The 13,176-nt window shown below is 37.8% G+C and overlaps 1 protein-coding gene across 9 annotated transcripts in view; it reads left to right on the top strand.

The window, feature by feature from the left end:
• The window catches only part of NFIB (nuclear factor I B), a 293,295-nt gene that overhangs the window by 267,555 nt on the left and 12,564 nt on the right, over positions 1–13,176 (top strand). For 8 of the 9 annotated variants that reach the window (XM_072152886.1, XM_072152844.1, XM_072152807.1 and 5 more), the window contains one exon: positions 7,372–7,460. The exons of the other annotated variant lie outside the window; for it this stretch is intronic. In XM_072152886.1, the coding sequence (XP_072008987.1) occupies positions 7,372–7,460 (89 nt within the window). The remainder of the gene's footprint in view (positions 1–7,371; positions 7,461–13,176) is intronic. 9 annotated transcript variants of the gene reach the window in all.

Here is a 13,176-nt window from a genome sequence, read left to right as displayed (position 1 = left end):
TTTATCTTAAAGATTCCCTCTGTTTGTTTGGCTCTACCAAAACCCCACCAGCAACTACTTTCTTTTCCTTGTCAACAATTGGGAAATGGCATTGCATGGAGTAGTAATTCATCTAAGCAACATTTTTTTAAGAGACGTCCCTGAGACCAGTGGGGTACCTAAGAAACTTGACTCGGTACATTTAAATTCTATTAAAAAACAATTTTCCTTCTAATGTCCCTTTTTCTAACCAGAATACCTCATGTGTTCGGTCTGCTGCTTAGCAACACAACAAATGGAGCAAAGGTGACAATGCTGAACTGTCTGCTCTGTTGTTTTTCAATTAAATAAAAAAAACATAGTAGTTCATAGTCATATGGTCCATCAGTAGTCTCAGACCAAATACTAGGCTGTGGATTTCTACTTAATTGTATGTTGTTAACTGTCTGATGGTGAAGTGCCACTGGACGTTTCATGAAAAGGGGCAGTAAACCTAGAAAAGAGTCCTGAAATATGTCAGTCACAATTTTTTTTAAAGATCTTGTTTAAAAAAAACTGTTAAAACACAGCATTTCCTTGTATATTTCTCAATTTGGATGCTTATATATTTTTTTTTTTTAAAAAGGGGTCAAATGGAGAAAAAGATTGGATCTTTGTGGTTTATTTTCTGTTTTCAGTGTTTGTTTACCAAGTGTACTGTAAACATATACTAGTTATGTATCTTAGTGTTCCTTTCTAGATACATGCTTCAGTGAGCTCATTTGTACCACTATTTATTATAGTCTCCCCTCAAACCTCTATTCATTTTATGTTGTTTTCTTGTAATGAATGCTCAGTAGATTGATTACTGAAACTGAGTTTTCACTCTGTCTGAAAGGGAAGTTGAATACTGCAGACTAAAGCCCAAATGGGCACTGCAAAAAGCCCCCAAAGTACTCAGGAAGCAACCCATCAACACTGTGAAGACTCTTATTGTGTCTCTTATCATTAATGACAGTTTGACGTAAAACCATGACACGTGACGGCCACAGGGGGTTAAAAATGGATGAGAGGTCACCTTACACATATGTAAGATGGAGAGGAAACACATTTAAAGGAAGTTAGAGTCCAGATGATATTATGCAAATGCTCCTTTTGAAGAGATTAGCTGACATCACTGGAATAACAAACATCCCTATCAAATATTTCAATTCTTTTCTTTGTGTGAATAATAATTTATAAAGATAGCATTTTATTACAAATAAAGTTTGATTTCCACCTTTTAGCCAGTGGCTCACTGACTAATGATACACCATTGTATCATTCTATTATATTTAAGTAACAATAGAAATCTACACACAGAGAATAAAGTAAAGAGAGGAAAAAGGAGGTAAAATCTATCATGATTTGCATGTAGATGATATTCTTTGTTCTGCTAATGGTAATGTTTGTGAAGATTTTGGCACAAACGCTTATACCATGTGTTCAAGGTCCATGTATTAGTGGATGAATGTGCCTAAAGACCAGCAGAATTTGACTACTAGCCAAAACATGAATTTGTTGTGACAAAAGCTACCCTAAGCTTAACCCCACAATTCAGAATGTATAAATCTAAAATCTGGTTGAATAATACAAATGAATTTGGTACTTCAAGGAGCGATAAAAAGCTGTGAAATCGCTTCTTCTCATTGCAGTGCTCGGAGCCATGCTTATTAAACTGCAGTACATATGCACTTCTGCATACTGTATATAGACACTATATGGACAACCTACACCTATGGGAGCTTTTATGACAAGCCATTCTAAATCCATAGGTATTAGAATGGAGTCAATGCCGCATTAGCAGTTACCTAGCTTCCACTCTTCTGCAAAGGCAAAGGCCACGCAAAGCTATACACGTGCGGCACCATACCGATCCGGACACAGGGGAAAAAATTCATTATTTTAATTAGATTTTATGCTTTGTACAAAAATAAAACCATTTTAATAAGATTATTAACAATACCATCTCATTAAATATTGTATCCCAATCTTCATTTTTCTTCATCTCAAAGATGCTTGATTTGGTTCAGGCCATGTCTTTTTACTTTTCAGTCAAATGTTTAGTGTACTGGGACAGCATGAGCCATGCTGGAAAATAAAAAAGTGCCTTACCCAAACTTTTTCAATAAAGTTGAAACAATACACTTGTCTAAAATGTAGTTGTACCCCCTGCTACCTACTTTAACATGAATATGATGATGGGGCACCTTTCCTTAATTGGTCATCCCAATACCACTTGTACCTAAATAAATGTGACTCTGATATAATTATTGAATATCTAGGAAATATGCGGATACACTTTCCAGGATGGGACAAGGAAAACAATGCCTCTTTTTCTACCTTGTAAGGCAGCCCGATCATCAAGCATGACTTTCTGGAAGCCTAATGACATGACGTGGGATTAAAGCCAAACCAGTATATCTATTTCAGAAGGAATGGATTGCCAACTGTAGATAGCACTGTTTCGATGTGATTTGCAAATTAAGGCCACCTTGTAGGTCTGTGGAGACTTACACAAGGGGAATATGTAAATAAGTTTTACAGTTGGGAATAGAATAGATATACCTGTTAGGCTTTAATTCTGCATCATGTCATTAGGCTTCCTAAACAAAATTCTTTGTTAAAATGCAACTCCAACATTTATTTTTTCTCAAAACAATAGCTCTTAGGATTTAGAACAACTTTGCCTATTCTCTTTGTTAACTATATCCATTTTCTTTGCTAACCTCCCAGTTTAGCCTGGCTGTATACTAGCTGTTTCTCCTGCCATGTTTTATTACTCTTACGAACCATACTTTTGTAAACAAGATACCACACAGGAGGAAGGAGGTCATGTGATAGGACACTTTTGATAAATCTGTCCCATAAAGAGCACTAAGGTTAGACAGTGCAGAGTTGGACTAGACAGTCAGATTTTGCATAAGATTCATATGCTGGATAATAAATCAGTCATAGTTTAAGACGATCTAGTCCTATTTTGCTCCTCCTATTAGTTGGCTTACTTTACACCAAAAAACTGGGGCTAAATTCTGTTGGGTCAGCAGTGTTTTTTGTGCAATGACCTTTTTGATGTGAGACCACTCCCCTTTCATAGGTCATACCCCCTCAAACAAGTCGTAGGAGTGCCAGAAAACTGCCTTTAATGATGTGGTTCAGACCGTTTTTGTGCACACTACATGGTGGGCCCAATTGTGTCCAGTACTGTGGATATAGATGTCTCCCACACAAAATAGTGAAGTACAAGATATCGGTCTCTGTCCCAGTCTGTGATTCTACAAAACTTTCTCGGTCTTTTTCTTCACCTCATGCTGCTTTTCATCCCCCACCTTGTACTCGGCACTGTTCAGAGAAACTATTAACCCTTAGTGCTCATGCAGACTATACAATTAATGCAACTGTTTTACTTCTGATTTCCATTAGTTATTACATGTTCCATGCTCCTCCATGTGATGAAAGCTGCCAGGCTAGTAACTATATATATCCAACACTGTGCAGTGTTCAGTGGTTTTACTTGCAGGAATCTCACTGGATTTACGGCTAAATTACTTAACGAGAGATCACGAGGTATCATGTGATCTGTTGGCTGAGTGAATTGGACTTCAGGGAAGATACAGAAAGAGGTCCATCTCCGCCCACTTTGCCTCTCATGAGAAAAATTTTTGTCAAGTACTTTCAGAACAGAAAATTCCATCACTTTGGAAGGGAAATAGTTAGCAGCACTATATGGGCATAATGCTGTTTGCTTTTGAGGGGGAATCAAATATGACATTTTTTTTTAATCTTTATAGCTTTGGAGTTACACTTGAAGACTTACACTTTGTCGAACAATGGCTAACAGTAGTTATCTGTGGGTGTGAGACTGAGACAGACCGACTGAGAGATATCAACCCCCCCCCCCTTCCTATGGTTGGGGTAGAGACAGAGACACAGGTGACACGTTTTGCTTAGTGCCCCATTTGGTTCTTTCTCCCCCCCCCCACCCCCACCCCAGAGCATTCAAATAAACTTTATTATTTATAGGGAAATCCTGGGACTGCCCATCACAATCTACATACACATGTGACTGATGACATAAGAGAACACATGATGCCATATATGTCCTTTACATAAAGCTGATGATAAAGCTCAAATGTACAACTAATTATAAAGTTAGTCTAGTGAGGGAGATGAGTCTTGCAGAGTCCAGCTACAGTTATCATTCAAAGAGCTATACAATGTCTATTCTTGGCAGAGGTCAATGACCAAAGCCAGCACATGGCAATAACTGCATTCATATAAACTCATTACATTTATTAATTAATTTGCATTTACAACTTTAAGAGAAAAATCTAATCTATTATGTTCTACATATGCAGTAATAAGGCTTCTCTGACAAGAGGTGTGTAAAAAAAAAAAAACCTTTACCCTGTTATTTTAGTCTTAACTTTGTATTGTCACAATAGACACTGAAGTCCCAGTAACAGCCAGCTACATCTGGCCACACAGGTCATCCCAGGGTAACTTGTAAGCTGATCAAGTGACACGCGCATCCTACCATGAGACAAGTTCTTTGGCTAGCTATGCTCCACTGCAGATTTTTCCCAGCTGCATGTCCAAATATATTATAATGCAGATGTGAGTTGTGATTTGTGGATCACTCAGATGTCAAATGATAATCTTTTAGAAGTTGTTTGACCTGTACAGATAATCTGTAACAAATACATATTGAAAACTATCAGCAAACCTTAGTTAGTATAGCAGTCTGACAAAAGTCATTTTTATAGAATTAATACCAAAATATGTAACACCATCTCAATGAATATTGCAATGCTGTGTTCACATTATCTGTATTATGTCTTTATAGGCCATCCATGTGCCTTTTATACACGTTGGCAGTAGAGTATCTCCCTTATATGGCATCTGATCTTTTCTATGCTTCTGTATGGAAAAAAAGATATAAAGTAGTATGGTTTAAGCTGGCAGTTGCTCGTAGTTGCTGTTAAATCATACCTTTGTCTGTATGGTTACTAGCAGCAAGATTGTGAAAAATGCATTTATCTTCCAGGATTGTAGCTGGACTTGGAGCACCTTGTATAAGATATCTTCACTGAATACAGAACAGCCGCTCCAATTTTCAGTGAATCACTGCTGTAAGACGTTTCAGTTTGAATACCACAGCAGTGTTTCAGAGCAGAGGGGAGGGGATCTGCTGTGTTCAGTGGAGAGATCTTCAAGTCCATCTATAATCCTGGAGCATGCATGCATTTTTCACAATCCTGCTGGTATGATTACACAGTTCCATAGTAACACTGTAATTTTACATAGTAAAAATATTTGCATAGTTGTAGCATTAAAAGGGAATCTGCCATAAGTTTTGACCAACAGACTTTTCAATACATTCCAGTGGTATAAAAATTGGAATGATTGATAATATATTTATATCACTGCTTAAAGCACGCTAGGAACATATTTGCATATGGCTTATTTAAAGATTAATTAATATAAAAAGAATTCTGCCATCAAAAGCAGGATATACTAGGGACACTAACTCATAGATCCTTGCACTGTGACTGTGATATGTTATCCATGGCTAAAATAAACTTCAAATTCAACTTTTTAAATTATGCTAATTATCTTGGGAGCTACCCTAGCCTGTCTGTGATCTGGCTTTACAGGCTGTTACTGTCTCGCCCTCCCCCTGCTTTTACAGCACTTGTGCAGTGAGATTATAGCAGGAAGTGCTCACTGCACAAGTGCTTAGGGAGCAGAGGGAGGGTGAGACCAGAGGGGTAACTGCAGTGGTAGCAGCCATAGTGCTAATATGGGGTCTACAGTGTCAGGGGGCCCTGGCATCTAACCTGACACACTAATGAATGGTGGATCTGCACCATTATATACATATTATGGTGCACATCTTCCACAGTACACAGAATGAATCTGCAACTCAGATAAGATATGTCAGGGGGGAAGAGCTACTGGGACAGATCTGTGTCAGCGTTACATGTACGAATAGTGTATAAATATATCTGTGTATAAATGTGTGAACATACAAGTGTGTATATTTTCTGAGGGGCGGAATTCAGAGATCTCCTGTGGGGCCCTGCCTTTCCTAGTTATACCTTTGGGTGAGACAGAGTAACAGTCTATAAAGCCAGATCACAAAGGGACTAGGGTAGCTCTCCACTCATTAGCATAATTTTAAAGGTTTATTTTAGACGGAAGGAGGCCATGGATAACAAATATACGAAGATTTCCGCAGTCACAATGCCTGGATCTATGAATAAGAGTCCCTGGTTTATCATGCTTGATTTCGGTTGTAGATTTGATTTAAGTTTTAAGTAAAAGTTGATGCAAAGCACCAAAGCCTTGTAGTTTTCAGATAATCAAGCAAAAATGGTAAAGTGGACAGTTTGAGGCAACATTGCTAGTAACTAGCTTCCCAAAAACTCTACCCCGTAGCTTACCACTTCCCATCATTTTGCAGTCATCTTAGCTTATTGCATTATTGATATTGGGAAACACACTTTAGTTCATGTGTCATTATGGTGGGGATAATATCATATATTTACTTTTCCTCATAGTCTGTGTCTTTTCCTGTCTGTTCCATATCTCCCATACACTTTCCTGTGGAGTTCTAAAGTTACCTAAAGAAAAGTGAGTCTAGGGTACTGGGCACTGGGAATTTTCTTGGTCCAATACAGATATACACTTAGAAAATAAAAATGTTTATCTTCAGTTACTAATTCTGTTGATATTTTGTTATTGATTTGTATAGATATCCTTTCTAGATTTGTTTTATCTGTATTATTTTCCTTGAAGTCTATAAAACTGCATGTTTTCTCTTCCTGTCAGGCCAGAGCAAGTGATCAAACTTGAAGAAAATATTTGGCACCCTATTTCTTTCTTTGCTTTTTTGTTTGCTTTTTTTAAATTGATCACTAACAAATTATTTATTTATATTTTCCTTTAACAAAGGCGAATAGAAATGTGCTTAAAATACTTCCTTAGATCTTGTATGCTCCCTTCACCAAGTAAATATATTGTGGAGATTAACTTTCATGCACACTGTATTTTGGTTATGTGTATATCTATAGACTTTCACTTTAAATACCTTCATGCATTTGAGGGGCATTTGGACAGTTGTGAATGTTTGTACCCAGTACAACCCATGATAAAAAATAGTCCAAAGATATACACAGTACCATGGCATCATAAACTCAGAGGCTTGCGTATGTGTTTGTGTGTGTATATATATATATATATTTATATATATATACCTATATATACCCATAGGCAGCAAATTTACTTAAAATTTTGTACATATGCATGTTTAAATACTAAAAACTGCAGTACTGCTGGATCCATATCTGACTGCTAGGTTTCAATTGACAGCTGAGGATTTGTGACTGGACCATGAATCAAAACGGCAGGCATTTATACCCCAGTGCCAGTGAGGATACATTGGGAATAACTTGGCAAAGGTAAAATTTTAATTATTTCCAACCCTACACTCCATCTATAAATGACATTGAGACATAGCTCTGTTGTAGCTTCCCCCTACTCCCTCCTCCTCTCTCTCCTGGAAACATTTATTTACATATCACAATTAACCAAAACATTTGTGGGAAGAATTTTCTAAACACATTTGTTCCATTGTAGTTTTCACTGTGACGGGTGAACAGCTTGGACAAACCTGTGGGTTTGCTGAGTATCTGCAAAACAAGACTCGATGACAGCAGATGACTTGCCCAGCAGACAATGGGTTAATCCATGTCTGGATTGTCGTATGCTTGCTGTCAAATACAGGCTTTTATACTTCAACATTGTTTTAAAGCACCACAAGCTTCAGATGCTGTAGGGATTTGGAGCTAAAATATGCATATATCATTAAGCAGCAGCAACACAACAAATATAGATGTATAGATGTATGGCATAATGATCCTAGATACCTTCACAATTTACAGTTATAACCGTATTTCCATGCAAATCATCACATAAAGCCTACGTCTGTACACACAGTGGAGAAATAACCAAAGAACTAACTAAATAATTAACATACTAACTGGTTGTTGATGGTACATTTCTCATTCATTCTTATCATATTTGGAGGTAAGGAAAAAGCATGCCTTCCTTAAATCACCAATAATCTAGAATGCTCTCTAACTCAATACATAGCTAATCATTTGTCACTCGCATGTTGGAACGTCTAATTTCCTATGATTGTAAGAAGAAAAACTGAAAGACTTTAACAGAATACTGCTGTTTTAGTGGCAAATGGGGATACTTCCTGCTACATGATTATATTGTGGGTGGTGGCTATGTCTACTTATGCATGCCTTTTTTGTAAAACAGTAGAGTTTGATTAAGGATTTCCCATTGTATATAAGAAATGCTCTAAAGAAAACATACTTCTGTCTTGCTTTATGTTTTCCACTTGGAGATAGCCAGGGTTGGACAGATCCCAAAATCCAGAAGAGCTATTTGCTTAGCATTTTGGGTTGATTTCTAATGATGTTTAGGAAGTTACAGTAAATGTGGGCCACTAATCTAGATTAAACCGGCTCAAAGAATTGCCTAACTGGCTCTAAAATTCGACTATCCTAAAGTTTGCCTGTCAAGTCTTACCATTTGGAGTCTCAGGAAATGTTTCTTTTACGGCTTGGAGCAATTGTTTTTGCATCAAGAGCTTCTTCTTATGGCAAGACTGTGACAGCCATATATGACTCCTACGTAAGGTAAGTGGAAGCAAAATGGTAAGGGAAGAATCACCACATTTATATTTGGATAGATTTATTTCTAGTCTGTAGAACAACTTTTTGTATGTAAGGTTTAGTTAACCTAAAAGGCAGTGGTCTATATTCTGCATGTTTTATCTTGTGGAAAAAAAAGTGGCCTTTTGTAATAATGTTGCTATTTTCATACAAATACTTTAGAATTGAACTTGTATGTTATAGACTCCATCAGTGTCCGTATATAAACTGATGTCATATAGTAGATCTACCTAGAGTTCTTTAACGGTTCTTCAGGCATGCATTCGAAGATTCTTAACTTTAAAGAATTTCGTCTAATAATACTATCTTACTATAGAAACCATGGATACTTACACTATTAAGCATGCTATCAAATATGTACCAAAATATGTACCATTGCCATACGGTAATTGAGTAAAATACACAGATTTTGCTTATTGATACTCTGATGTCTCAGATACGCAGAGGTTAGTCTACGGTACTGATCATACACAGTCAGAAGTGCCATATAGTGGTTTACAGTTGAAAATCTGCTCTTTCGGGATTAAAACTTCATGGTGACTTTTCCCAGCAATGACTTATATGTGCACAATTTACTGTCATATGTTTCCACTTCCTGGAGGACAGCTATGTAGTATTGCCTGGAAAGCAACCAAAGCACTTACAGGATAGTGCTCCCTGGATAACCGCCCACATCACAACTGACCACACTATGCCCCTACCATGCTGTGCTCCTGCATATCACATACCCCCCACGCAGTACATCATATCCCCCAAATAAATTGTATAGGCTCTGTATAAATAATATAAAGTTCCCCCTAAAATAAATTTTTATACTCTACAAATTAATGAGATTTACAGGACATATCTCACCCTTAATTCACTATGAGTAAAAATCTATTATTGGGTACAATTATTAACTATGCGGACACTGGACACCAACAGCGGAGTGGGTTGGCGCAGGGCAGGAACGCACTATAGCTTGCACCGTACACGCTATGGCGCAATGATACATCAGACTGAATCTGGTGTAGAACTACCCTATCGACTACGGAAGCCAGAGATTCCTGATAAATCCAGCAGGGAGAATACCTGATAAATACGGCAAAGGGGAACATCCTAAATGTGCCCCATAGTGCCTCATAATAAATTATAATTGTCATGTTAAATAACATAATAAGGGCCCCTCGTATAACAATATTATATATCATAATTCATAGTGATATACAAGGCCATGTGCCCCCATACGATATTTCCCACCAGTAATAGAATTTTTACTTAGAAAAAGTAAATCTTAGAAAAAGTATTATCTGCATATTTAGGGTGAGGTCACATGGGGCGTTTGCATTGTGTTTAGGAACGCAATGCAAACATCTGTGGGCGATGCTTAAACCTGAATGCGTGCGATCAGTAGGGGTCAACCAGTGTTTTGCAAGGAGAGCTTTTAGTTTATTATATGTTTTGTAAAGGTTGTCCTGGTAATGTTAATATAAAATGTATAATATAAGGCTTATTCAGATGGGCGTTTTTAAGTCTGTATGCTATCTGATTCCTATGGGCCTTCTAACATTTTATGTTTTTTTCATGGATGTGCAGACTGAGAAATAAATTGCAGCATGTACAATTTTTTTTCTCACTTGCAGACCACAGACCTCCATATAAGTCAATGCATCTTCAAAAAAATGGACAACACATGGATTAATCCGTATGCAGTTTGGTTTTTCTCAAATTTTGCTAGACAACCAACGGGGCAAAAAGTAGATTAGAAACCCTTCAGTATTTTGCTGATGTGAAAAAAAATAAATTACATACAGATGTGAAATAAAGGGATGTGGATACAATGCGGACTGAATATGGACATCGAAGGTCCGCTTTTTTTGCTGATACGCAGCGGACACACCCAACTGAATGAGCCCTTATATTGTGTCTTATACATTTTTATTCAATTTACCTGTATTAATTGTAGTCTTAAAAAGGCTAATGTAGTGATATATGGAGAGATCTCTGAGAAGATCCATCTCTATATATCAGCACATTAAAGAGGACCTGTCACCCCATTTATCGGCACTAGGAGCTGCTTACTAAAGTAAGCAGCTCCTAGTGCTTGATCAAACGCCGCAGTGTTGAAGTAATAGCGTTACCGGAAACCTCCGGTAACGCTATCAAACACTGCGGCGGGGTATAGTGTAATCACCGGACAGCTTGCAAAGCTGTCCGATGTATTCATGAGGGGGCAGTCCGAGGCGCTGCCTCTACCCCGGACCGCCCCGTTCGCTCCATAGGCCGGCATTGACTGCTGCGCACTAGGGGACAGTCTCCGCCCCTAGTCACGCCCCAACCCCGCCCCCTCATGAATACGGTGGACAGCTTTGCGAGCTGTCCGACAATTACACTATACCCTGCCGCAGTGTTAGATAGGGTTACCGGAGGTTTCCGGTAACGCTATCACTCTAACACTGCAGCGTATGTTCAAGCACTAGGAGTAAGCAGCTCCTAGTGCCGATAAATGGGGTGAAAGGTCCTCTTTAACCCCTTAAGGAAGCAGCCTGTTTGCAGGTTAAGGCTCGCAACTTTTTTTTTAAATTTGACCTGCCTCTCTTTATATGGTTATAACTTTTGAACACTGTTACTTATCAAAGCGATTCTGATATTGTTTTTTCCCCACATGTTGTACTTCATTTTAGTGGTAAATTTTGACTGATACGTTTTGCGTTTATTTACAAAAAAAAGAAAAAAATGATGAATTTTTAGAAAAATTTGCCATTTTCGAAATTCAAAACCACCGCGTTTTCAGGCAGATAGATTTAACACCTAAATAACTTGCAGAATAACATTTCCCATTTGTCTACTTTACATTTTCATAATTTTTGAAATGTTTGGATAATTTATTTTGACGTCACGCGGCCTACAAATCGAATAGCGATTTTCCGTATTTTCGGAATTGACTATTTTGGGGATAAATACTGTTTGAAATCAAATTTTACATATTTAGCAACAAAACCGCCTATATAACCAACCCATTTTCAAATCTGCACCCCTCAAACTATCAGAAACAGCTTTTACAAAGATTGTTAACCCCTTGAGATCTTCATAGTAATTGAATCAAAATGGCGGTGAAATTTAGAATGGTCAAATTTTGTCGGTTATACGTTCATCTAGCCCTAAAATTTACACATTTCCAAAAGATAAAAAGAGAAAACTCACCATAAAATTTGTTCTACAATTTCTCCTGAGTGCAGCGACCCCCCACATGTGGACATTACTTGTGTTATGGGGGCACAGCAAGGCGCAGAAGGGAAGGAGCACCCTGCAGCTGCCAGGATTTTAGTTTTCTGGTTGCCCCCTTTTGAAGGCTATAACATTTTCGCTTTTCCGTTATTTGGGCCATGTGACAGCATTTATTTTGCGGGACGAGATGCTTTTTCCAGTGTTACCATTTTGGGGTTGGTATCACCTATTGTTGAAAATTTTGGAACTTTTTTTGAGGTCATGAGTAGAAAAGCATCAATTCTGTACTGGATTTTTTACTTTTTTTTTTTTTTGTGTTCACCGTATAGCCTAACAATCCTGTTATCTTTATTCTATGGGTCGATACGATTACGGGGATACCAGACATGAATATTTTTTCTTATGTTTTACTAAATTTGCCAAATAAAACCCTAATGTGGGGAAAAATCTATCATTTTTGCATTGCCGTCTTCCAAGTGGCATAACATTGTTACGTTTTTGGCTACAGAGCTGGTTGATGGCTTGTTTTTTGCGGGACATGTTGTTCTTTGCAACAATATCATTCTGGAGTACATATGTTTTGTTGATCACTTTTTATTGCATTTTTAGTGGGATATAATAGGTAAAAATCATAATTTTTGGCGGGTTTTTAACGTTTTTTTTTTACGGCGTTCATCATATGGGTTCAATAGTTATTTAGTTTTATTCTATGGATTGTTACGGACGCGATGATACTATATATGTGGGGTTTGTGTTATGATTTAGACTTTTTTGAGTGTTATATGTCTCTTTATATGTTTTTGGGCTTATGGGCATTTTTAGTGATTTATAAAGTAATTTTTTATTGAAAAACATTTTTTTTTACATTTTTTACATGATCCACCATGGGATATGAACAAGCAATCATCTGATTGCTTGTTCTTGATAATACTCTGCAATACTAATGTATTGCAGGGTATTATCAGTGCCAGCCTATGCAGATGCATAGGCTGACACTTTGCCTTTAAGATGACGTCACAGACGCCATCTTAAAGGTAAACCCTCCAGGCTTCTCTTGGGTCCCGATCGGACCCCAGAGGTGCCGAAACAGCAATCGGACCCCCCGAAAACGGTGCGGGGGGGGCCGATTGTGATGTAAAGACCCCCAGAAGGCATGTTAAATGCCGCGGTCGCGTTGACCGCGGCATTTAACGGGTTAAACACCCGCGATCGGAGCCCA

Source organism: Engystomops pustulosus, chromosome 1 (assembly GCF_040894005.1).
Source record: "Engystomops pustulosus chromosome 1, aEngPut4.maternal, whole genome shotgun sequence".
In the NCBI taxonomy this organism is placed as follows: domain Eukaryota; kingdom Metazoa; phylum Chordata; class Amphibia; order Anura; family Leptodactylidae; genus Engystomops; species Engystomops pustulosus.
The sequence above is the reverse complement of the archived record's forward strand: the minus strand, read 5'-3'. Positions and strand labels throughout refer to the sequence as shown.